This window comes from Canis aureus, chromosome 15, assembly GCF_053574225.1.
Source record: "Canis aureus isolate CA01 chromosome 15, VMU_Caureus_v.1.0, whole genome shotgun sequence".
NCBI lineage: Eukaryota > Metazoa > Chordata > Mammalia > Carnivora > Canidae > Canis > Canis aureus.
The window spans coordinates 1,539,510-1,564,629 of record NC_135625.1 but is presented as its reverse complement, the minus strand read 5'-3'; the positions used below and the strand labels follow the sequence as shown (position 1 = coordinate 1,564,629).

General features: G+C 44.8%; 1 protein-coding gene across 2 annotated transcripts in view; it reads left to right on the top strand.

The window, feature by feature from the left end:
- CSMD1 (CUB and Sushi multiple domains 1) overlaps positions 1-25,120 on the top strand; it is a 1,870,054-nt gene that overhangs the window by 1,719,761 nt on the left and 125,173 nt on the right. For both annotated transcript variants that reach the window (XM_077848529.1, XM_077848528.1), the window contains exons 43-49: positions 3,650-3,827; positions 5,600-5,745; positions 6,263-6,343; positions 7,396-7,509; positions 14,347-14,535; positions 18,775-18,921; positions 22,934-23,122. In XM_077848529.1, the coding sequence (XP_077704655.1) occupies positions 3,650-3,827; positions 5,600-5,745; positions 6,263-6,343; positions 7,396-7,509; positions 14,347-14,535; positions 18,775-18,921; positions 22,934-23,122 (1,044 nt within the window). The remainder of the gene's footprint in view (positions 1-3,649; positions 3,828-5,599; positions 5,746-6,262; positions 6,344-7,395; positions 7,510-14,346; positions 14,536-18,774; positions 18,922-22,933; positions 23,123-25,120) is intronic.

The window sequence follows — 25,120 nt, the reverse complement described above, 5'->3', positions numbered from 1 at the left end:
CCCCCATCCCCGCAACCTGCCACCAGGGAGCCCGCCACAGGGCCGGCCGTGGACCGTGCTGTGACTCATGTCTCCGAGGACAGCTGGTACCCCCCAGGGGAACCTGTGGCCCTCGGGCGTCTCAGGCACTGGCTGTAAGTGTGCGCGACCCCATCGCCTTCTGGGTGCACGTGCTGGAGCCACTCCTGGGACCCAGGGAAGCACGTGACCTCCGAGGCAGCGGTGCATGCAGAGGATGCCTGCGATCGGCGGGTGCAGGAGCATGGCAGGCAGGGGACGCCAGGCGGGTGCAGGGTCATCACCGTCCCACCCACCGTCCTCCCAGCTCCCACGTGTGCAGCAAGAGGCATCCCCTGACCCTGTCCCGTGGGGTTTTCCCAGCGTCTCCATCATGGGGCATGACGGGCCCTGCTGATGACACTGAGCTCCAGATCTTCCAGCCCCTGGGAGGTTAGGGCTCGGCTGGAAATTTCCGGTCCTCCAATTACTTCCTGGGTTCCCCTGGCAACCAGCACCACCCTTGGGTGCTTTCCTAGTCCCGTCGTCGGCAAGCTCGAGGAGGGTTGAGAGCGTCTTGCCAGGAGTGACAAAAGCTCGTCCCATCTTCTATCCCAGGGCCTTATCCGGAGGTCAGACGGCAAGACAGGGTGGGTACCTCTTGGTGTGAATCCCCGCGGCCCAGTGCATGGCTCCCCGCCCCGGCCCGGAGGACAGCCTGACGCCCTAGCACGCCCCACTGTGAGGGGTGGTGGGGTGCGGGGTGCGCCGTCCCCTGGCCAGCCGGTGGCCTCCCCATCCTGCCATGACCGGCGACCAGGACACAGGCAGTGGAAGCCGGTAGGGGATCCAGTCCCAGGTTGCTCCCCGCAGCGGCTTCCCAGTTGATCCACACCTCAGGGTGCACTTAGCCTCACCCCCAGGAGACACTGAGCAGCCAGACCCAGGGCGTGCTGAGTCACAGCACATCTGCTGTGTCCGCACTCATCCAGGCCCCCTGACCGGGAAATCTAACGGTGCCCGTGGGGCCACTGCAGTGAGGGCAAAGCCTTCCCTGGGGTGACAGGTCGGGGGCGGTGGCGAAGGGTGGTTGCACACGTTGTGCACTAATGGGGTCGTATTAGCTCGCGTGACGAGCGCTGTTCATTTGTTCCCTCATCATGTCCACAGCAGTTGACTCCACGTAGTCCTTGCTGGGTCCCCCGCCAGCACCCCTGTGCTCCGCGTCCCCGGCTGGGTGTCTTGCTCTCACCCTGCACATCCCGGGACGTGATAGACTCTCATCGAAGACTCCTTGGATCAGTGAGTGGTGGACCTGTGACCTGGGTGTCACGCGCAGACCCCGGCTCGGATCCCTGGCTTGCCCGGGGTCCTACCGCGAGCGACACAGAGAACCTCAGAAGCCCGCGAGGCGTCCTCCCGCAGAAATCCCCGTGCGGTTTCTTTTGCTCTCGAAGAGATGGACTCAGTCCTTTTGCTTGTTCTGTTGCGTGTTGGCACTGTGGGAAGGGTGCTCCCCGGTGCACGACGGGGTCGCACGGCTACAAGCTCCAACCTGGAAAGTCAAAGTGCAGGGAGTCTGGGCGATGGCAGGTTACAAGTCGGTTCCCAGCGAACGACCTCAGGTGCGCGTAAGGCCGGCCGGCCGCCCGCTTCAGGACGCCCAGGACTAAACTATCCGGTGGCGACCGTCCTACTCATTGTCAGCTCATCGGTTATTTGCGGTTTCTACTTTAGGGTGACTGAGCGAGGCATGGAGGCCTCGTGAGAGTGGGTGTGGGTGGCCGTGCAAGGGAACGCCATCCGTGACCTGTGGCCGCCGACCGTCTAGTGCTGGAGAACAGCTGGCGGCGGCTACGGCCACACGGTGGACGGACAGACGAGCCGCCTTTAGGGCGGAGGTCGCGTCTCAGTCGGGTTTGGAAGAAATGGCTCTGCTCCCCGTGGCAGCGGGGTGGGAGGAGGAGGTCTCACAGCTCCGGGGCCGCCGGGTAGCCCACTGTGACGGCGACGGCCCGTGGGTGTCCCCGTGCTCTGCGTGGCTGGTTAACAAGCCAGGTTCGGCCGGCCCCACACCTCACTGATGGAGGCTCACCCATAGAACTTGTGGGACGTTCTCCACGGCCCCTTCTCCCAGGGGATTCATGCAAAGCTCGGGCTGGACGCAGCCTAGTTTACCCTGCATCGCCCGGTCCCTGGGCTGCCCACGGCCCGCCGTCACTCATTATTTGGCACTGAAGCGTTGGTTTCTCTTTCCGATGACGCACTCTGGCCGTGTTCCCTGCACCCACACCCGACACCCCCCGGGACGCATCTTTGAAAGCCTCAGAAGACTCCGGCATCTGGCGTCCGAAACCACATCCGTCGGATTTGGGTTGATTAAAAAGCCCGGCCGCTTATGACTTTGACGTGTTGACCCGCCCTCTGAACGTGACACTGCAGCTCCGGTTGTTCTGCTAACGTAGGGTCAACTTCCTTTGTCTGTAGAGAAGACAGAGTAATCGCCATGGTAACGGGGAACACCAGGTCATTAAATGAAATAAACCAGCGGGTTAGGGATCGTGAGTCTGCGCAGCGTTGGACGCTGGTGAGACGTGGAGGTGCTTCAGTAAAACTCCACTCACCTGGCCTGGCTTATTTCTGCAGGCAGACGCCTGCCAGGGATTGATAATATTTTTGTCTTAGGCAAGTGGACTCCAGTGGATGCCGCTCTTTTAGGCTGTTGAAATGGGTCTTGGAAATCTCGCCTAAAACAAAAACAACAAAAAAAGTTCCCATTATATACTTATGGGTAATTTCCCCGTAATCCCTCGTATCACATAGCGCAATGGATTATCAGCTCAGTCGCAGAAAATAACGGAGTGATTAAGTGAGGGCCTTTTTTTTTTTTCTTAATTATATGGGAATGACTTTATCCCGAGGTGTTTGGAGAACGCATTAAGTGGAACTTAGATAGCTTAGTTTAGAAGTGTGATTCTTCTAAGAATTTAAGACGTTGGGGGCGTTACTTTGACCAAGTAGTTACCGAGAAATAATTCACAATTATTTCTTATAAGGAAGATTTTGTCCACATTAGGGTAGGAGACCAAAGCGGGAAGGGCTTTGGGGCACTGATAAAGGCCCTAAGTGTATTTTTTTATCCTGCGTAATGTTAAATTCTTGCAACTGAATCAAAACAGTGTTAAATCATGGCAATCTCTGCACTTAGGGAATGGGTACATACGTGTATGATCACACTCTGCAAATCCCACTTTTAAAGCTGTTAATAGACTTTGCACCTTTTCTTTGACAAGGACGTGTCACATTTAAAGTTTTACATTCATCATGGCAACAGGTAGAACTGGGGAGGGGGGAATGTAATATTTTGTGGGAATTTTGATATGAAAAGAAACTAGTCGTTTATTTATACAATAGGCTTGGCTCAAAAAAAAGTGTTTTTCAGACTCGATATTCCTAATGGGGGATGTGACTATTTTATTTTTAGTAGCAAATTTGGATGTAGACTGACAGACATAGCTGAATGTCTTAATAAATCTAAATTTGAAGATTAAAAAAAACTTTTTTAGGGACTTCAGAGACTTAGAAATGTTCTATAGCCGTGTCCTTCCTAAAGCTGGCTGCTAGGGCTTCACCGCCTTTGCTTCCTTCTCAGCTCCTTGCGGATATAACGTCACGTCCCAGAACGGTACTATTTATTCGCCCGGGTTTCCAGATGAGTACCCGATCCTGAAGGACTGCGTCTGGCTTATCACGGTCCCTCCTGGCCACGGCGTCTACATCAACTTCACCTTGCTGCAGACGGAGGCGGTCAACGACTACATCGCTGTCTGGTAGGAGCGCCTCTGCCCATAGGCCCATCCGTCGTGGGGACAGGCGGTCCCCGCCGCCCCTTCCGCGGGCTCTTGTGTCACACGACATATTAAGAAATGCGCTTTTTTGGGTGGATATCGGAAATGAGATTTACCGACCGCATCCGGCGACGGAGAGCATAGATGTCCTGTAACACGGTCGATAAATTCAGGAGGACTCTGGTTATAGATTATTCCAAGATAATCTCACTTTACGTTTTTTGATGTGGTTTTTCCAAAAGGAAGGTGTGTTAGGATCCCTTGCACGATGAGAGCTCAGTGCCCGTAGGAATGTGGAGGAGGGAATCGCGCACAGCCCTCCGCCCCTCAGCCTCTGCAAATGTGGCGTGTGGGGCGCAAGCGGGCTGGGGACCTGGGTTCTGGTTCTGCTCCTGGGAGCCCCGCGGCCTTGGGCAGGTCCCCGTGTGGCCCTTGGCTACAGCTCCGCGTCGGTGGCAACAGCCCTCTCCTCTCTGCTTTGGGACGTGAGAGCTCACGGGGACCCTGGGATTGGGTGGCAGGTGCATGCAGTGCTGTGGAGGGGGCACTGGGGCTGCCCACTGGGGCTGTGCGGGCGGTGAGGAGCTCGAGGCAGGCTGGGGAGCAGGATGGGCTGCACCAGACTGATGGGGCGCGGGGTGTGCGGGGCGCTGGGGGTCGTCCTGGAGGCTGGAAGACCCGGGAAGCCAGGGACCAGGGTGACCCGAGGTGTGGGTCCTGTGGGGTCAGGGAGCAGGCCCAGGAGGAGGCCGGGCTCAGTTCCAGGGGCCCCGGGCCGCCCTGAGGCTTGGGAAGGGGCCGGCTCTGTGAGAAGCGCCTTGTGGGAGGCGGGGGCCTGTCTCTTGTGCTGGACGGCACCGGAGGGTGAAGGGGACTTGAGGTACTAAAGGGACTCGGGATGCCATTTGGGAACCTGGGCAAGCTGAGTGGGGGTGGCCCGGAGCCCATGACCAAGACAACTCTCAGCCACCTTCGGTGCAAATTGGTGGCTTTACTGACGCCCAGGCGGGGCAGGGCAGGAAGGGCGGCTGCCCCGGGACTGTGGGGTCCCTCCCCACACGGGAGCCGTGGAGGCACAGCTGTGTCCACAGGGTCCCCGCGGGCCACGGGGGCTGCAGCACCTGCAGGCCTCACCCCCCCCCCCCCCGGGAAGTGGCACTTGCCCTCAAGGCGTCCCTTCCCTGGTGAGTCAGGCTACCCCGGGGAGGCTTCGTCCTGCTACCCTCTGGGACTGTTAGTGAGCTGGGGGACTCGCGTCCACGGGCCTGCAACCCCTATCCCTGAGCAGCTGGTTCCCCCTCCCGAGGGCAGCAGGACAGCCCGGGAGGGGCCCCGGGTGGGGACAGTCCCTTCAGAAGCGCAGCAGGGCGAGGCCCCGGGCCTGGGGTGGCCCGACTGTGGGGCCGGCGGCTGCCGTGGGCTCTTTGCGATGAGCAGGGCCGCCTGTGGGGCGCCACGACACGGGCAGGACAGACACCGCAGCGTCCGGCCAACCTTGGCACATTAGACATTGCCACGTGTCCAGGCAGTGTCCACGCGTCACTCATACTTTGCTCACTTTGTGCAAAGCACAGCAGTCCGCTGAGTGTGTGTTCAGGCCTCCCTGGCTTTGGGGGGCTGCTGCATCCGGTAACCCGCCCGTGGCCGGGGCGCAGGGCCAGGTGCGCACCTGCTGTCCGCGTGTCCGCTCGGGCCTGGAGAAAGCCTCCTGCGGAAGAGGAGGGGCTGTGCCCTCAAAGTGCCCTGCCTTCCAGGGACGGGCCCGACCAGAATTCCCCTCAGCTGGGCGTCTTCAGCGGCAACACGGCCCTGGAGACGGCGTACAGCTCCACCAACCAGGTCCTGCTCAAGTTCCACAGCGACTTCTCCAACGGAGGCTTCTTCGTCCTCAATTTCCACGGTCAGTGCGTTTTCACCCCACGCGCTAAGCGGGCGCGCTCCCTCGGGCTTCGCGGCCGGCGGTGTGGATGTGACCTCCGGCCCGGCCGAGCTTCCACGTTCCCTGGACCCCTGCTCGAGCCTACCTGATTTTGAAAATCACTCATTTGGAGAAAAGACCAGCAGTCCCTTCCATCTTGGGGGGCCCACCCCCGTGGGTGCCCTCAGCATGAGGGGTGGGAGGCCCATCGAATGCCAGCATGGACCTGGCATCAGGCCGTGGGGGAACCGTTTCCCTTCCAGAATCTCGAAACGAGGTCAAGCCCCTTCGGCTTCATGTGTGCTTCGACGTGAGATAGTCCTGGTAGCTAGAGAACGTCCCAAAGCAGACGTAGATCCTGCAGCACACCGGGGCATTGAAACAACAGGAGAGGGGTGCTTTCTTTTCTGTTTTTTTTTTGTTTGTTTGTTATAATTTTGTTTATTCAGCAAATGTAATTGCGGTTTTTTTGTTTTTGTTTTTCCCATAAACCATTTAGCATTTCAGCTCAAGAAATGCCAACCTCCCCCGGCAGTTCCACAGGCAGAAATGCTTACTGAGGATGAGGATTTTGAAATAGGTAATGAGTTCTTTGTTACAATATCACCAGCTCGCCCCATCTTTTTTCTTTTTTTTTTTTAACACACCCACCCCTCACCGCAGTAGTTACTCAGATGAGTAGATGAGTATTTGTCGGAAATATCCCAGAGCATTGCTGGGGAGTCCGACGTACAGGTCATGTATCAAATAAATGTGTTTTTCTTCCCTCACCTCCTTTTGGCCATTTGAGTCTTGCTTTTGTCCTTTGGAACATGTCCCCACCTGCATTCGCTAGTTTGTGTTTTTTCTTCTAAATAAAGTTTCCAGTGACAGATTTAGTTATTTGTGTTCAGTTAGAAAAGTATGTTCATGCCCTAGAAGGGCTTCATCATTTGTAGCTTAGATAATGATGAGTCTAACTTTGACCTTTCATTGAAACTGGGATGTAATTGGTGAGTATATTTAATGATAATATTTAGAAATGGTGCTTCATCATCCTATATTAATGGCGTATTTCATTAAATAATCATCAGGTCACATTAGGAAACCAGCCGTGGCATATGCTTGTGGTCTAATTGCTGTGACCCAGGATTTCTCTGTCTCGGCTACGAATCCAACACCCTGTTCTCACCCCATGTTTCAGACCACTGGTCAAATCACGTGATCCAATTTCTGCTCTACTCATAATGGCTCAGTTAATGGGAACATGGTGCTAATTAGGCCAAGGTCACGGGTTAGCCCTCTCTGGATGCATTAAAGCCATTCTCCTCTACATCCTTGAATCCCAAGCAACCCCAGTTCACTTTCTTTCTTTTTTTTTTTTTTCAATCGTAATTGCGGTGGGAAGGGGTGCAAACGTAGACACACCAGTCTTTGAAAAAGCCCTCCATGCAGCCTCTGCTGATATTAGGACAGCATTTTTATAACCGAAGAAGTGAAAATGGCACCATTTGATTGGACAGGCTAAGGAGGAATACCTCTGTTCACTGACTTGATTCGTTAAGTTGCCATCTATATGTTTAAAAGGTTCACACGCTGTGTGTGTCATGGAAACATACTAATTCCCAGGCGTGTTGGGTTTGACTCTTGCAGGGGATTTTGTGAAGTACCAGTGCCACCCCGGGTTCACGTTGTCTGGGACAGACACGCTGACCTGCAAGCTCAGCGCCCAGCTGCAGTTTGAAGGCTCCCTCCCCACCTGTGAAGGTACGCGCCACCTGGTTCTGCACACGGACTCGTTCAGCAGGGGAAACCGGATGGCTCTTGTGGGTCAAGGCCTTTCTTGGATGGCTCCGGCCTCAGTCACTGTGTTATGACCTCCTTGCCACTAAAACTACCTGCGAACACAACTATCTAATTACCTTTCTCTTTTAGCTATCTCTAAAAGACGAATCAAAAGCATATCATAGAAAAGGTCTTGTTTTTTTCTTTCCCCAAGTTTGTCAGAAAATTTTCAAACATAAGGCAAAGTTGAAATAATCTAGAAATAAAAATCTGACTACCTACTACATAGGTTCCACCGTTAATGAACTATAGACATCCTTAGTCATGTGTCTGTTATCTTTCTATCCATCCATTAATTGTTACTTTTGAAGCACTTCAAGGCAAATCACAGGTATCACTATGATTCCCTCTAAATATTTTAATATGCATAAAATTATCTAGTTTACTATATTTCCTGTAAAATTCATAAACATTGAAATGCACATATGTTGCATACAAGAAGATACACACATTCCATATATTCAGTTATCTTTAAAATAAATAGAGCATTGGAATAACAGAAATCATAAAATAGCGCAAGATTTGAATCTATTGAGTCCACTGATTGGAGTATAATTAGATCACTTAAAAATATTTGAAATGCTCCACTCTCAAGTAGTATTGGTAGGAAAAAATATAAATAAGCTAAAATGGCTCTATGTAAGTCACATGTGTCATGGTTTGGCCAATCAAAAAGTCTTACAAATTAGAATAGTTTTTATTTTGTGACTTCAAAATCACAATAAACATTCAATTCATTTAAAGAATGGGACCTTTGCGCTTTCAAGGAATTTAAATATTATCATTCATTAGGGATAACGAAGCCCCTAAAAGGGCTCAAAATTTAGGCATAGAAGACCCAGTGACTCTAGATTCCCAGCAAGTGACCACAGGTAAATCATTAATCCCTTGGGCTCCGTCTGTAAGAAGGATGGTTAATTTGCCTTATTTATGGGATTTTGGTAAAGATGCAGAGACTATTAAATGAATTATCCTAATGTTTTGTAATGTTAATTATCTGCCCTGGTAAGAGGCAACTTTCTTTGTATTGCACTAGTATTGATTTTACAAGTGCTGGCACCCGGGGATTGATTCTTTTAGAATGTGCGCTTCCTTTGTGCTTGCTCATTTTGAATGAGAGGGAACCCTAGTCATCCAGGGGGAGGGAGACAATTTTCAACATCTGAAGGAAATCAGGAAAGAAGTAGTTTTAAATAACCATAATAACTCAGGCTAATTCTAAGAAAAACTGCTTTCAAATCATACCCCTGGGGAGAGCCGGTGGGTGCGGGCAAAGACGGTCCTCTCGGGAGCGCGCCCTCTTTGGCTCGCTGTCTGCTTTACCCGCTCAGGACCCACGTAGTTGCGGGGTCACGGACACTCTGCCTCTACCCTCCCTCACTTCAACTTGGGGCACCGCACGTGGTGCTGAGTCAGGAGACTGAGTCATTACTTTCTTAGAAAAATCAGTGCGTTGGGACCATGTTACATCAGCAACACCCACCTACGGTGGATTTTTTTTTTTTTTCTCAAGGTGCGAGGGGTTATGAAATGTTCATCCTTTTCCATTTTAGATACAAATTAATGGGGGTAAACCTTCACACATTTAGGGCACATTTAATTTCAACCAACAGTCTTTATGTTTCTCCGCATCGATGACTTCAAGCAAGGAGGCCTTAGCTGCTGAGTGGGGAAAGGCTTACGTATTTATTTAACATGCTACTCCAGAAAGGAGAAAAATACTTTATTATGTTGGCTATCCTAAGGTTAACCTCATTTTTATTTAAATGAAATTAATTCACGACAGTCCAGGAACAGAGTAAATCAGCACAACCTGAGCACCGTTCTCTAAATCACTCGGCCTCACACATGGTTCAAGGAAGACTCAGCTAACAAGACACATTCTCTGTCCTCAGGCCAGAGGCTCCCACGTCCTACTGTACGCGGAGCAATTACTACAAAGGATAACGCAGTTTGCTTCTCTTTCAATTCACGAGTAAATATGCTTAAAACAAACCGAGAGTTATCTTAGCTGTCATTCCCTAAATACATTATTTTAAAAAAGGAAATGGGGGCTCGGATGTCTCTTATCACATAAGCATTTAATGACAGTCTTTCTATTATTCGGTAGGGCTCAAGGGGAAGGAGTGTACAATCCCCCAATAAATTATTGGTGGGAAATTGTGTGAGTTATGAGTCCTACTAAGGTCTTCTTTGAAAATGATGACCACTCTTAGGGTGATTGATTGTTCCTTAGGAAGAGTGGGAGCAAATCGTTCCTTGAAAGTTAGCATCCTATGCAGATAAATAATACCTCGTTGGATGCTCATCTTAGAAAACACAGAGTGAGGGTCTGGAATATTTTCCAGCACCACCAAGTGATTCTCTCCTCCTCTCTGAACACTGGCTGAGTGCCCTATGGTTGAAATCAATTCTGACACTCTCTATGTGGACACAGTGTCCGGTCCCCACAGGTTAAGGGCTCAGTCCTAAAAGACAGCTCCCCCTTCGAGAGGCCAGTCACAAATCCAGGTTGTCACCTGTGCTCCTGACTGACCTGCTATAGATAAGAAGTCCTCACAATCGCTTCTTTGGGTTTTATCCTACGTAATAATGGCTCACATAACCTACGGGAACATTGACTTACATTTACCAGTTATATCCTTGGTGGTTAGAATTGTATTCTGTATCCTTTATTATATGAAGGTTACTAATGAGCAGTCAGATGAAGAGGTGCAGGGTTCAGGGCCTGGAAGGGGTCTCAGCACTGGAGCTTCTGCGCCCTGGAATTGGGCTATAAGAATGTTCATTGAGCTAATCTCACCCCCTCTCCCTCTCGAACCCACTGCTTCACCAGAGGTCTGTGAGTGGAGCAGGAATTTCCATCACTGGGGCTTTCTGGTGACCAGCCCCATCCTGAGTGGGGCTACCAAGGGCCCCACTCCGAGTCACTTTATTAGCTAAACTCAGGTGTAATTTGAAGGGGCTCCTCAGGACAAAAATACTTTCAATATGCAGGAGATTCCAAATGTTTTAGAACCTCTGCCAGGAACACGGGACAGAGGCCAAGTATATTTTATGCTAGAAGAATGTCCCAGAAGTGACTTTCCTCGTGTTAAGGAAAGAGGAGCACTTCAAAAAGTAAAGAGAAGCAGTGACAAAGTTCTGTGACAAGAAAGGGCATGTGGAGTGTCCAGGAAAGACGAGACGACTCCTACCACTCTGCTCTTAGGGTGTGTTTGGGGAAGACGCATTAAGTGGATGGAAACCTAAAAAGTGGGCCAGCTTTTAAAGGTCTTCAGGGGCACCTGGAAGGCTCCATTGATTAATCATCTGACTCTTGATTTCATCTCAGGTCATGATTTCAGGTCTTGGGATTGAGCCCTACGTGGGGTCTGTGCTCAGTGGCGAGTCTGCCTAAGATTCTCTCTCCCCTGCCCCTCCCCATACTCTGCTCATGCTCTCTCAAGCTCCCTCCCTCGCTCTCAAATAAATACATCTTAAAAAGTAAAAAGGTCTCCAGTATCAGGTAGCTTCAGCCTGTGGACAGTGCAGATCCATCAGTGGTTTTTAAAATATTCAACCTAAAACATGGAAACATATGTTGTCAGTGAACACTGGAGACAACCAGTGCCCTTCAGATAATGAGCATTTCATGGAAAGCTCAGGCGTGACCATAATACCCACCTCAAGGGCTTCAGGTGACGGCTTTCCCACTTGTTCATAGAGTTCTCTTTCCCAATTCTCCGGGACCTATGGATGCTTATAAGAATTCATTTTAATTATTAATATGAACTAATGTTTGACTGCACTGCTTCTGCCGAAGCCCTGCAAGCTGCATTGAATAATTTTTAAGCCTCACATTTAATGTTTCTTCAAAAATAAGCTAAGGGAATAACTCATGCAGAGGTGTGGTGATTCAGAACTCAGGTGAATGTCTCAGAGAGGCCCTTTCCTTCCGAGGTGCCTGATGGGAACCTCACACAGATGCTCCCCATAGTGGGAGGTAGCCAGTGTCCCCCGCGGAGATGGGGTGTGTTTACACTGTGAGTCCTGATGGAGAAACGCACAGCCGGGCTGGGCCCATGGAAAGCCCACAGTCTCTGAACGTTTCCCACTGTGGGTGGGCGTTGCTCCTGGCAACAGGTTTACAGGAAGGGACAGGAAGGAGTAGGCACCTAGGAAGGAGCAAGAGAAACAAAGGAATCAAAAACACGCTCGCTCCCAGGGAGACATACCCAAGTGCATTTTAAAACAATGCATAGGTCTGGAAAAAATATTAAGTGTTATAAGCAAAAGGAAACAAAGAACGTCACATATTTTCATTGAATCTTCTCTAAGCATCAGAAGCAGCATATTGAGGAAAATGGAGGGAATAAAAATAACTGTGCTTAAGATTGTGCTTGTGATTTATCACCACTCACAGCTCTCAAACCCTGTCCGCTCTCCAGGTGGCTTCCAGCCACTTAGCGGACAGTTTCCTGTTTCTGGATGACACCGAGTTCCAGTGTTGCCTAATAACTATAGTGGTGGTGATGAAATCAGAAAGAGGCTGTTTGGGCTAAAGGCTTCCCATGTGTAATAACAGCAGGATGAACTGTGCAGGGGCAGCGACACCTTTATTCAGGAGGAAGCACGTGCGGGGTCAGACCACCCCAGGCCTTGAACCACCTTTGGCCCCTGTACTGCTTCAGCCCGAAGGAAAGCATTTACATGTGTCTATCTAATTATGACCCGACAAGTAGCTTTATTGCTCTCCGGTCTCATCGGAGCAGAGGAACGCTCTGACTCTGACTGCGAAGTCAAAGCAGGTCCGTGGAGATTCTCCAACCCCACGCCCTCACGAATGCCTCCAGATAGAAAATCTATTTTTTTTTTTATTGTGTTCTCTTAGAAAATGCCAAAATGTTCATTTCTAAAAGGGCATAGTATATTTTACAGGGTGACCTTAGCACCATCACAGAGGAAATTACTTTCTAAACTAAATTGCTTTAGTCTGACTGTCTTGAATTATTATTTTTTATATATAACTTACCTTTAATTAACATTGTAAGTATTCTTAAAAATCTACCTAAAATACTTCTTTATTAAAAGGACTCTGAAATGATTCATCTTTGGTGATCTTATGCATAAACATTTTCTAAATTTTAAGGTACATCTGAATAAGAACACCAAGATAAATGAAAGAAAAAAAAGGCAAAATTGCCTTTTAATAAGACAGTTACTTAAATTAAAATGTATTGCATAAATTTTTCCCATCTGTTTGGGAAATTATATCAAAATATATGTAGTAAGAATATAAATTTAATTAATCAATATAAAGTTATTTAACTAGTTGCATTTAATAAATGTAAATTTAATGTAATTAGTTAAAAGGAGATAATTCAACCAATAAGACACAATTTCCTCTAACAAAAGCTCCTTTTCATGAAGGAAAAGCTGATCATTTAACTTTAAAATTTTATAAATAGTTTTGCTATATCTGTGTTTACCTTTGAATCATTATCAATATATTATATATTTTTTTCTTGATAGTTGTATAAATAAACTGTTTCTGGAAGATAAATTATCAATGAAATAAATTACTAATTAGGAGACTGGTGATTTTCCTTTGTGTGTTCATACCTATGTGGATCAGTTTTATTTTGAAAGCCTTAAGTAAAGAAAATAGGAAAGCAGGAGGGAAAAAGTATGTCAGTGTGCCCACTCACTGTCTTTTTTTAAAAGATTTTATTTATGTATTTATTCATGAGAGACACAGAGAAAGGCAGAGACACAGGCAGAGGGAGAAGCAGGCTCCCTGCAGGAAGCCGGATGTGGGACTCAATCCCGGGACCCCAGGGTCACGCCCTGAGCCAAAGGCAGATGCTGATCCTTTAGAAATCACTACTCTTACTTGACCTTGTAACAACCCAGAGATCCAATATGGCTTTCAGCCCAGGTCTCTGACTCATCTCTTATCACGGTCCTGAACAATTTTTAAACATCCAGTGTTCAAAAATAACTATCCTAAATATAATTAAAAGCATAATCAAAGGCAAAAAATAAATAGAGTTTATCTATTACTGTATGTAGTTGCACAATGTTTTTGTAATATTGCATTGAGAAGGTGAAGTCTTACTTGGTAGCTGAATTGGGAAAACATGAGATCCTAGGATCAAATCCGTAATGCACCTGCCCCAAGTCAAGGTGTGTGGGCAATAAAGTCATAGAAAGTTCCTACAGTGAAAGGCACATGGTAATCACTCCTCTCTCAGCACGTCCCCCCTTCACACGCAGAGGGTCATCAGCGGGTGAAGCAATTGTGTTGCTTCACCACCTTTTTCCAGATAGAGGAAACTTTCAGGTTCCACGTTTCTTTTCAATTTGGCACCTTTATCACACTTGGCTACCCCACACTTGTGTCAGTGACCTAATCTCTTTGACCCTACATTTCCTTAGAGGTAAATGGGATCTATCTATGTGTCTTTGTATCTACCTAATGACCCTTATATTGACATATGTATTATACACACACACACACACACACACACACACACGTGTGTGTATATAATTCTTGTTTAAATCATAAGATGGTATTAAAATGTTACTCGTTATTATTGACTGTTGTTCTCCTGCTCTGTTTGTGTCCTGTATTAAATTTGGTCATAGCTCATTAGGATTGGTCCCCGACCACCATCGTTGGCTTAAAAATAGGAATAGAAACAGGAATAGAAACTCTCCTATTGAAATTGGATTCATTTTGTTAAGGAAAACTTTTACCGGTATTTTCCTCATTAGCACAATGCCCTGCAAATGAAGTCCGGACAGAGTCTTCTGGAGTCATCCTCAGTCCAGGTTACCCAGGCAACTATTTTAACTCCCAGACATGCTCGTGGAGTATTAGAGTGGAACCAAACTATAACATCACCATCTTTGTGGATACATTCCAAAGTGAAAAGCAATTTGACGCACTGGAAGTATTTGATGGTAAGTTTCTTCTTCTTTTTTTATTCTTTTTTAACCTACCAATGACCTTTACCTAGTGTGATAAAAACACCATCATGACGTTTTTGTTACACAAGGATTTTCACATACTCTTGAGTTAAATTTTATCTCCCCCAAACAGATAATGATTCCTGCACTTGTGCCATCTCAAGAGTCTGTGGAACATGAACATACTTTTGTTAATGTTTCGACTTTTAAGCGATTAATATACTAGTGATGCACTCTGAAAATGTCCTGAATTTACTTGAAGCATTATTTAATTCTTTCATGTGGGGATTTACAATAGATGACCTCATCCAGCTCTTCCTTTCTCTCTAAGTATTCTATTGATTTAGAAGATATTTTAGGAAACTTAAGAGAGCTAAAGGTACTTTAAGCAATTTAAACAATTATTTTGCTAGAACTATATAAAAATATTGGCTCCCAGAGATTTCTAAATGATAAATGCTACAGAATTCTTTAATGTCTGATTTAAAAAAAAATGATTTTTTTTAAAAAAGTACAATGCACTTACCCAATGTTAATACTGTTTTCAACTCTAGTCTTACACATTTTTACACATTTCTAATGAATTTATTTATATAACAATGACATTCTTAAAAGTAGCATGTGGTTGAATTATCAATTTGAAATGGAGATGATGGTAATATTTTTCTTTGTATAGAAGCATTATCATAGCCCAGAAAATTAGACCAAGATACAATTATGGCCGTACATAATAACTAGGCTTTTGCATGTTTTGATGGACTCATCACCGAGTTCAGTAAAATAACAATCAGCTCAGAAAAAAAATTACTGTAATTGATTCTGTGTGTGTGTCTATGCCCTCTACTTCCTTGAAGAATCCTAATAGTCAAGTTGTTCATATGGGTAGACACCGCATGAATCAGTTTATGTATTTCCTAAGATCATGAGCTAGTAAATTGGAAATAAATTCACGCTTACATATGTAGAAACAGCAGTATTTTCATTTTCAGAGTGTTTTTTTCAAGTGTATGTTAAACAAGCATGGGCTACGGAAGACCTCTTCTGTGGTCTTTAGGATGGAAAGACGTAATTTATTAGCCAAGCACAAAAATGGAATTCTTACGTCAATGAGAAACCAGATAAACTCAATTCTGAGGTCAATTAGGTGACATATAAGAATAAAGTAGGTGAGGAGCCTGCTTGTGGGAATGTGCGTGTGTGTATGCATATTCCTATCCATGCTGTATGTAATGAAATATATTTACATAATTACTTTAAATCTGTCCACGTTCCCTTGTGTGACCATAGTTGAATTGGAATTTAGCTAACAGTGTTTTTTCTGCTTCCAATTGCAGGAGCAGTCATTACCAGTATTTTTTCCTAAGTGCTTGTTTGATCCCCCAAAAATATGGGTGGGTCACACCCATTACAAACCACAAAGCAGATAACAGAGAGAAATATCAAAGCAGATGCTGTTAAAATTACCAGAGATCCATGGTTAGCTTTGTTCTAGTCTCAAAGATTTGTCTATAAAATTAAAGGGCAGAGTTTTATATGAATATTTTATCAAGTGTTAGCATTTTTCTTGCATCGAGTGTCATGTTTATCTCACCTCTCTCTGTTCCGTAAGATAGTGGTTCCAACTCAGCTAATGAGTCGGAAAAAAAAAAAAAAAAAAAAAAAGACGCGTTGAAAATACTGATTTTAGACTTTATTATCCCAGGGGTACATTTCTGTCTGAAGCTCCAGAAGTGGATATTCCTCAATTTAAATAAATAAATAAATAAATAAATACATACATACATACATACATACATACATAAATACATAAAATCATAATAGAACTCAACTGAGAAAGGTGTCGACATAAAGATTGTGGCGTTCACTTGTAAAATGCTTAATAGTGTCCATGCTGGGGGCAGAGGCTCCGCAGTGGCTCTGTATTGTACACGTGCTGAGCTGGATGTGTATTTTCAAAGTCCTTCGAGTCCTTACCGAAGCTGTTTACATGTTATGCAAAGAGAACAGATGGAGAGTGATGAAGAATTAGTTGCTGGATTAAGAACACCTGAAGCTCTCCTCTTGAGTACTGTCACGAGAAGTGATACCGTAAAACTTCATAAATGCAGGTTAATTTCCGACTGGTATTTTATTTTAGAATAGATAGTATCTCTTTAGACACAACGGAAAACCAGCACACAAAACACATTAGTCTTCTTTAATCATAAAATATGGTCGTCCTTGTATGGGACATCTTCCAGGAAACTGGGAAGTAGCATCTTATCTGATCCTACTTTGCTCCGGTGAAACTCAACATTGCCTGGTTCATCCCCAATGTACTAGTTTTTTTAATTTGTTGACTAGGGTTGCCATCCCAAAGTGACAACAAGGAGGGGCTGAGGCAACAGAAACGTGTTTCCTCCCAGTCCTGGAGACAGGAAGTCCAGGATGCAAGTGTGGGCGGGGCTGGTTTCTCCAAGGCCCCTCTCCCTGGCGTGTGGGTACCGTCTGTCCTCATGTCCCCTCCGCCCCTTGGTGTGTGTCCGTGTCCTGATCTCTTCTCTGTGCAGGATCTCCAGTTCTACTAGATTAGGGTTCATTCCAGGGTCCTCAGCTGACTTTAATGACCTCTTTAAAGACCTCACCTCCAGGTATAGTCACACTCTGAGATACTGACCTGTAACATATGCATTTGCAGGACAACAATTCTGGCCAGAACAGGCATTTTTTCTTATTTTTAAATAATTTTAACCACTCTCATTGGGGGTTACACAAAAAGTGAAGTTGTGGTTTCCTGGTTCCTTTGCATGAATAAAAATCCTACATATAACTCTCGAAGCTAGTCTCATACCCTGATAACATCTGGCAGTGAGGACCACATTCTCCCACCCATAATGTGCTCCCTGGGACTGACCTGCATGATGTAGAAAAGCCACCCAGATGTCAGACTAGGAGGTGGCGCTGAGTTCTCCAGCAGAGGCTGTTGTAGCCGACGCCCAGGAAGTGCAAATGCAGCTTCTGTACTCAGGAAAGCAATTCCTCCCAGGAAGTGACATCGAGTCATGGAGCCAAGAGTCATGTTAGCTGACTGTATGCTGCACTTGCTTCTATTAACTATATTTTAGATTTTGACTTTGTGACTTGAATTTTAAAAAATTTCAAATGTACCAAAAGGTGAAAAAATTTAAAAATACCGATGTGGACTCATTACTTGATGTAATGAATTTTAGGGTTTTTGTCAAATTTACCATGGGCTCTGTTTTTTTTGTTTTTGTTTTTTTGTTTGTTTTGTTTTGTTTTGTTTTGTTTTGTTTTTTAAGAGGCAGGGAGCACAGAGAAATTCAGGGACTCCACTTATATCCTATACCATGTGCGCCTCTCCTAGAAGGAAATAGTACTGAAGGGGACAGGGTGGTGGGTCACGCTTGTACATGTTCTATGGTTCCTTCTCTACCTCTGTCCATCTGTCTGTCTATCATGTAACTGTGCATCTCCAGTTATACCATGTCCTACCTACGCACACATACACATAATTTATATATGGCACACCTTTGAATTTTTACACAATCGCTATCATATTTAACTGCAGTTAGATTTCTTCAGTCATCAATATGCTGTTTTAAGAATCGCCTATGCCAGTAAGTGTTTATCTAGCTCATTAATTTTAAATGTGCATAGAATTCCTTTTCATGGCACTTGTAATTATTTTCTAAGATGTCAAAATGCTACTTAGGATCTAGGTTTTGCTATGCTGAGACAATGCTGGAGGAAACTTTTGGCTATAAAAATAACACTAGCGCACATGTGCTGAAGTTTATAGAAATATCATGGACCCTCAGTTTTATTGGACATTACAGAATTGCTCTCCACAGTTATTTTACTAATTTATCCTTCTACCAGTATCACATGAAAGTCTGTAATTCCCCATATGCTTACAAGATTGTCCATACTAATGATGATAAATAAATCTCATTTATTTTAATAGCTCCTATTTTACAGGTAAGGTTCATGGGATCTACTTAGTGTGTGTTAACAATGAGAGATTATTTTGATTGGTTATTATTTTTTGATTGTTTATTTTTTTTAATTAGGGAATATATTTTTTGTTTTATTCATTTGGAAGTCTGTTTCCTTTGAAATAAGTAAGTAATGTGCATTTAGACTCCTAAACTTAATAAAAAGCTAACCGTGGTCTGCATTTCATAGGTGCTAGCTCATATTTGAACTTTTTGTTTGTTTTTCTGTTTTGTTTAGGTTCTTCTGGTCAGAGTCCTCTGCTAGTGGTCTTAAGCGGGAACCACACTGAACAATCCAATTTTACGAGCAGGAGTAATCAGTTATATCTCCGCTGGTCCACTGATCATGCAACCAGTAAAAAAGGATTCAAGATTCGATATACAGGTAAGTAAGTGGGGTTTAGATTTAGCATAAAAACATTTTTAATACAAGAGATCTGCAGTAAATAAAAAAAATTGAGAGAGATTTATAATATAAACCTAATTTCCAAAGATGAGTAATTAACTCCCATAGAAATAACATCATGTGAAATTATTCTGAATGAGGAATCTCCAAACTGTAGCAGGTAAAAGAAATCATTTGTTGACCAATATTCTAAAAATCATTACTAAAATCATAAAACTTTGAGTTGACATAGGGTAAACAAAACCATTTCCTCTAAAAGATTAACTAATATATACTGATTTGAAAGTAGGTTTAAATGCTAAGGAAACAAACAGGAAGAGATATTTGTATTGCTATTAGATTTATAAGTGATAACCTCTTACTATTAATAAATAGTATGTCTTTTTATTGATTATCTGAATGCCTCTATTTGTAGGCTACATATATGTATACATATATGTATAGACACATACATTTTTTTTAAGATTTTATTGATTCATGAGAGACACAGGGAGACACAAAGACACAGGCAGAGGGAGAAGCAGGCTCCCTGCAGGGAGCCCGGTGTGGGACTCGATCCCAGAACCCTGGGATCACACCCGGAGCCCTAGGCCGACTCTCAACCGCTGAGCCACCCAGGTGCCCCAACACATAGAAAATTAATATGGGTTTACATATGTATATTTCCTATGAACATTTGTCCTCTCCCCATATATTTTAATTATTCTCTGCCAGTGTTACTTATATTAATTAAACCGGTCAATATATCTATGTACATTAGATCCTGTGTACTGGTCTAGAACAAGGACATAGAAGACGGCACAGCTGATGGGGCAGTGAATTGGAAGTTTCTCGTAATGATAGTGAATTTTTTTTTAAGATTTATTTTATTTTATTTTATTTTATTTTATTTATTTATATTTTAATAAAATAATTTTTATTGGTGTTCAATTTACCAACATACAGAATAACACCCAGTGCTCATCCCATCAAGTGTCCCCCTCAGTGCCCATCACCCACTCACCCCCACCCCCCGCCCTCCTCCCCTTCCATCACCCCCAGTTCATTTCCCAGAGTTAGCAGTCTTTATGTTCTGTCTCCCTTTCTGATATTTCCCACACATTTCTTCTCCCTTCCCTTATATTCCCTTTCACTATTATTTATATTCCCCAAATGAATGAGAACATACACTGTTTGTCCTTCTGTGATTGACTTACTTCACTCAGCATCATACCCTCCAGGTCCATCCACGTTGAAGCAAATGGTGGGTATCTGTCGTTTCTAATGGCTGAGGAATATCCCACTGTATACATAGACCACATCTTCTTTATCCATCATCTTTCGATGGACACCGAGGCTCCTTCCACAGTTTGGCTATTGCGGACGTTGCTGCTAGAAACATTGGGGTGCAGGTGTCCCGGCGTTTCACTGCATCTGTATCTTTGGGGTAAATCCCCAGCAGTGCAATTGCTGGGTCGTAGGGCAGGTCTATTTTTAGCTCTTTGAGGAACCTCCACACAGTTTTCCAGAGTGGCTGCACCAGGTCACATTCTCAACAGTGCAGGAGGGTTCCCCTTTCTCTGCATCCTCTCCAACATTTGTGGTTTCCTACCTTGTTAATGTTCCCCATTCTCACTGGGGTGAGGTGGGATCTCATGGTGGTTTGGATTTGTATTTCCCTGATGGCAAGTGATGCGGAGCATTTTCTCATGTGCATGTTGGCCATGTCTGTGTCTTCCTCTGTGAGATTTCTCTTCATGATAGTGAATTTTAACTTAATAAAAATCAGTCCTTTAAAAAAGAATTGCAGCGGTGTTTCAGAAGATCACCCAGCTGAGAATATTCTCTGAGGATGCTCCTCGCAGAAGCATGGTTGACAGCCAAGGCCACACACATAGACTTTGCTTCTGGGCAATGCTATGATATGGAACCTTCAAAACGTTTCTTCTGAACTTATTTCTAAGGAGAAGTTCAACATCAAGCATTTAGACCTGTACATGTGCTCTTTGTATACTGACCCCCATGGGGAAGCAGCACACTTAAAACTCCTCTTCCAAAAGGAAACACACATTTCTAGTACTTCACAACTTCCTTTATTGTTTTAATTCATCTAAAAGGAGTTCGTAGGACTGTTTGCTGCAATGAGACTGTAAGAATAAAATGTGTTTCTTTCTCTAAATGTGCAAATAACACGCAGAGCCTTTAGCCATCGGAGCGTTGTGTGCTGTGTACGTAGGACTGTGTTATTTTTAACAAATGCCCATCTTCAATTTTAAAAAGTTCCTACAGAGACAATGATTAAAGCTATTGTGCGATTTTTATTGACCTGGAGTGATGCTTTTTCTTCAGATCTTATTCAAGACCCGTATGTTGAAAAGAAGCTACACATCTTACATCACTGTGCAATTCACAGACCCACTTAGCAACAGCGGAAGGAAAAAGTTAATGGCTTTAATCACAAAATGTTATAATCTTCTATTTTCTCCATTTTAATAATACTTTCCTTTTTCAGTATTCAGAATTGTTTTGTTTCAAATAAGTCCCCAGAGCTGTACCTCCACCATTTCTTATTCTGGTGGTCGATCCGCTTATTTAGGTGGGTAAGCCTTACGGGGCTGAGTGAAGGAGTTCACTCTGACGCTTCCATGTATTCTCTTATAATATTTTAGTCGGAAAGTTGGGATCTGCCTTCACATCGAGTAACAATTGTGTGTAATTTAACCTTCAAGAGGCACCCGGGTGGCTCAGTTGGTGAAGCATCTGCCATTGACTCAGGTCATGATCCCGGGGTCCTGGGACCCAGCCCCATGTCAGCGCCCTGCTCAGCAGGGTGTCTGCTTCTCCTCTTCCCCTTCTCCTCGCCCGCCCCCCCGCTTGTGCTCTCTCTCTCTGTCAAAAAATAAAATAAAATAAAATTAAATCTTAAAAATGAATAAACTTCAAAATAAGAGATTAGACCTTGGCTCCAGAGTCTTGGGATGCTTTATGGGTTTGTTGGGTTTTGTTTTTGTTATTGTTTTTGTTTTTACTTTATTTTTTCAGAGTAGTTTTAAGTTCACAAGAAAAGTGAGGAAAAGATACAGAGATTTCTCCTGTGCCCCCTGCCCCACCCCATGCACAGCCTCCCCTACTACTAGCATCTCCACCACGTGGCGCATTTGTTATAATCGGTGAACCTACGTGGACATGCCATCATCACCCAGCACCTGTGGCTTACATCAGGGTCATTGGGGTTGTACATTCTGTGGTTTGCACAAATGTGTGATGACACGTATCCATCATTATGGTATCACGGAGCAGTGCCCCTGCCCCAAGTACCCCCTGTGCTCCACCTGCTTGTCCCCTTTGACCCTGGGCAACCACTGATATTTTTAGCATCTGTATTGTTTTGCCTTTTCCAGAATGCCATATGGTTGGAATCATACAGTCTGTAGCCTTTTCAGAACAACTACTTTCACTTAGTAACACGCATTTAAGGTTCCACCATTTCTTTTCATGGCTTGAGGGCTCATTTCTTTTTGATGCTGAAGAATATTCCACCTTCTGGGTGGACCTTTGTTTATTTCTCCTTCACCTACTGGAGGGCATCTTGATTGCTGCCACGCTGGAGCAATTATGAATGGAGCCGCTGTGCATGTGCAGGGTTTTTGTTTGTTTTTTATTTCCTCCCTTGTGGACATTTTTAAGGCCTTTGAGCAAATACCAAGGAGTGTGACTGCTGGATCGTAGGGTGGGAGCATGTTTAGTTTTATAAGAAACGGCCACTGCCTTCCAACGTGGCTGCACCATTTTGCATTCTGACCAGCAATGAGCGAGAGTGCCCCTTGCTCCAGATCCTTGCCAGCCTTCGGTCTTTGGGGATGCTTTTTAGAACAGGTTTACATATTGGTGCTGATTTCACACAATTAAACACTGTTTAACACAATTTAAACACTGTTTATATCACTCTGACCGAGGGACCTGCGACAGTCTCTGTTTATTGATTCGTGTCTGTATGTCTTCGTACCCATAGCTCCTTACTGCAGCTTGACCCACACCCCGAAGAATGGTGGTATTTTAAATAGGACCACCGGAGCAGTCGGAAGTAAAGTGCATTACTTTTGCAAGCCTGGATATCGAATGATTGGCTCCAGCAACGCAACGTGTAGACGGAGCCCAGGCGGCATGTACCAATGGGATTCTCTTGCCCCACTCTGTCAGGGTAAGAAACGTGCTTTTTCATCCCCAAACTTGAATTAAATTTATTGTTCTTAATTTAATCACATATTGAGAATTACTGAAGCGGTGGCGATGGGTAAAAGGTAAGGAAAAATTGAATGTGGGTTTATAAAAGTACAAATTAAACTTTCCACTGGCCATGCAAACATTTCTGACATTTACACTAGGCTTGATTTAGCTTTATAGCCTGAATTCAGGGGATGGTTGGACATTCACTAGATGCCGGGTAGAGTTATGCTAATATTTCCTTGTATTGCATTTTGAAGTAAAAAATATGTTATTCGATTCAGAGTCAAAAGAATTTTTCTTGACAGTTGCATTAATTAAAAAATCAATTTACTAAAACCCCCTTTTTAAAATTTAGATTAAAAACTCATTCTTTGAGCCATCTGCTACATATTTCATGTTCTTTGGGTCATTTAAATCTAGGGCTCGTTAAAGTTGATTTCAATATTTCATACTTTTTTTGCTATTTTTATCTGTCATATGCATAAGAATCAAATTTTCAAATAAGGCATTTTAATTTTAATTGAAGGCTTTGGAGTCATGAAATTTTCATAGTTTTGTCTTATCGGGATTTATATTCATAATAAAATATATTGGTCTTTGAAAGCTAATTATGATTTATGAATGGAGCCTCATATTGGCTTCCTTTTTTCCTCTTTTTTCATAGATATTAGGTTTTCTGGTACTGCTCTCTGAGACAATAATGGATATTTATCACACTAACTATATATTTTTAGCCATAAGAAGTTAATCAGATGCTTAGCTTGCATTATTTATGTTCTAGCTCCAGAAATTCTTCTTAAATATAAGACAAACACAAATATCCAGTAGCTTCTTTCATTAGGAATGGTGATTCTGCTCTGTAAAAGAAGAGGACTTTCTCTTTCTAAAGAAGAAGCGATTCTCATTTTCTTTCCATGTCCTGTTACTCTGTCAAGGTCATAGACTCTTTGCTCAGAGAACAGCCCTGAGGGCCGTGTGTCCCTCACCCTGGGGACAGAGTGCCAAAAGCAGTTAACCATGATGAGACCCCAAGCTGGACGGGGGACCGGGGCGGGGGCCGGGGGGCACACTGGTAGACGTTTCCAGAATCAGGACCTCTAGAACCTGAGTCACAAAGTAGGGCCCAGGTGGGAGATGCTCTCAAAACAGAGGGCACTGAGGGCACAGGGGGAGACTCTGGAGGAGCCACAACCCGCCGTCTGCCCGGGCATCTTCCGGCTCAGGGGCGAGCTCTGAGGGGAAAGGCCTTGCTCTTTCCAGGAATGGCTGAAAGGCAGAAGACAGGGTCTGCAGGGTGTTTTTCTGATCCGTGTGACTCTCTCCTGCTCCCATCTCCTCCCTTAGCAGGACTGTCTAAGGCTGAACTAAGTGACCCAGAAACAGAGCACCAGACACCAGGTCCTCCGGGAGCATGTGAGGTTTGGTCGAGGGATCCGAGTGGCGCAGATGCTTGGGTCTCTCCTTTGAGCAAGGCCAAGGAGCAGCGACACCGCGGGCGGGCGTGTTAGAATCACACAGCACACTTGGCGGGGGGGGAGGGGGGATTAGAATATCTGCCTTCAGATTTCTTCTGGGAGCTACGCGGCCTACGTGATCGCATTCTCAAATCATAAGATGCTTCCAAAATGCCATCTTCCTCGAACAAACCCACAGTTTTCAACACGTTAACTATTCTGATAACCAGGCAGGCCATAGGATTGTGTTCTTTCTTCATAAACTACAACTTATAAAGCCTGGAAGGCACTTAGGAATCATCCAGTTCAATTTACTCGTTTTCAAGTATCTGGAACTGAAGCACGTGAAAGTTAAAGTGACTTGTTGTACAAATGTTGACCTAGAATCCAGATCTTTGGCCTGCACTTCAGTGTTTGAATCAAATTGTTTTCTGCCGAAAGGAATTCTACTCGTAAAAATAACTTGGAGCCACCAATCCTGGAGGTAATCTGTATTTTCGGTATTCAAATTCATTTAC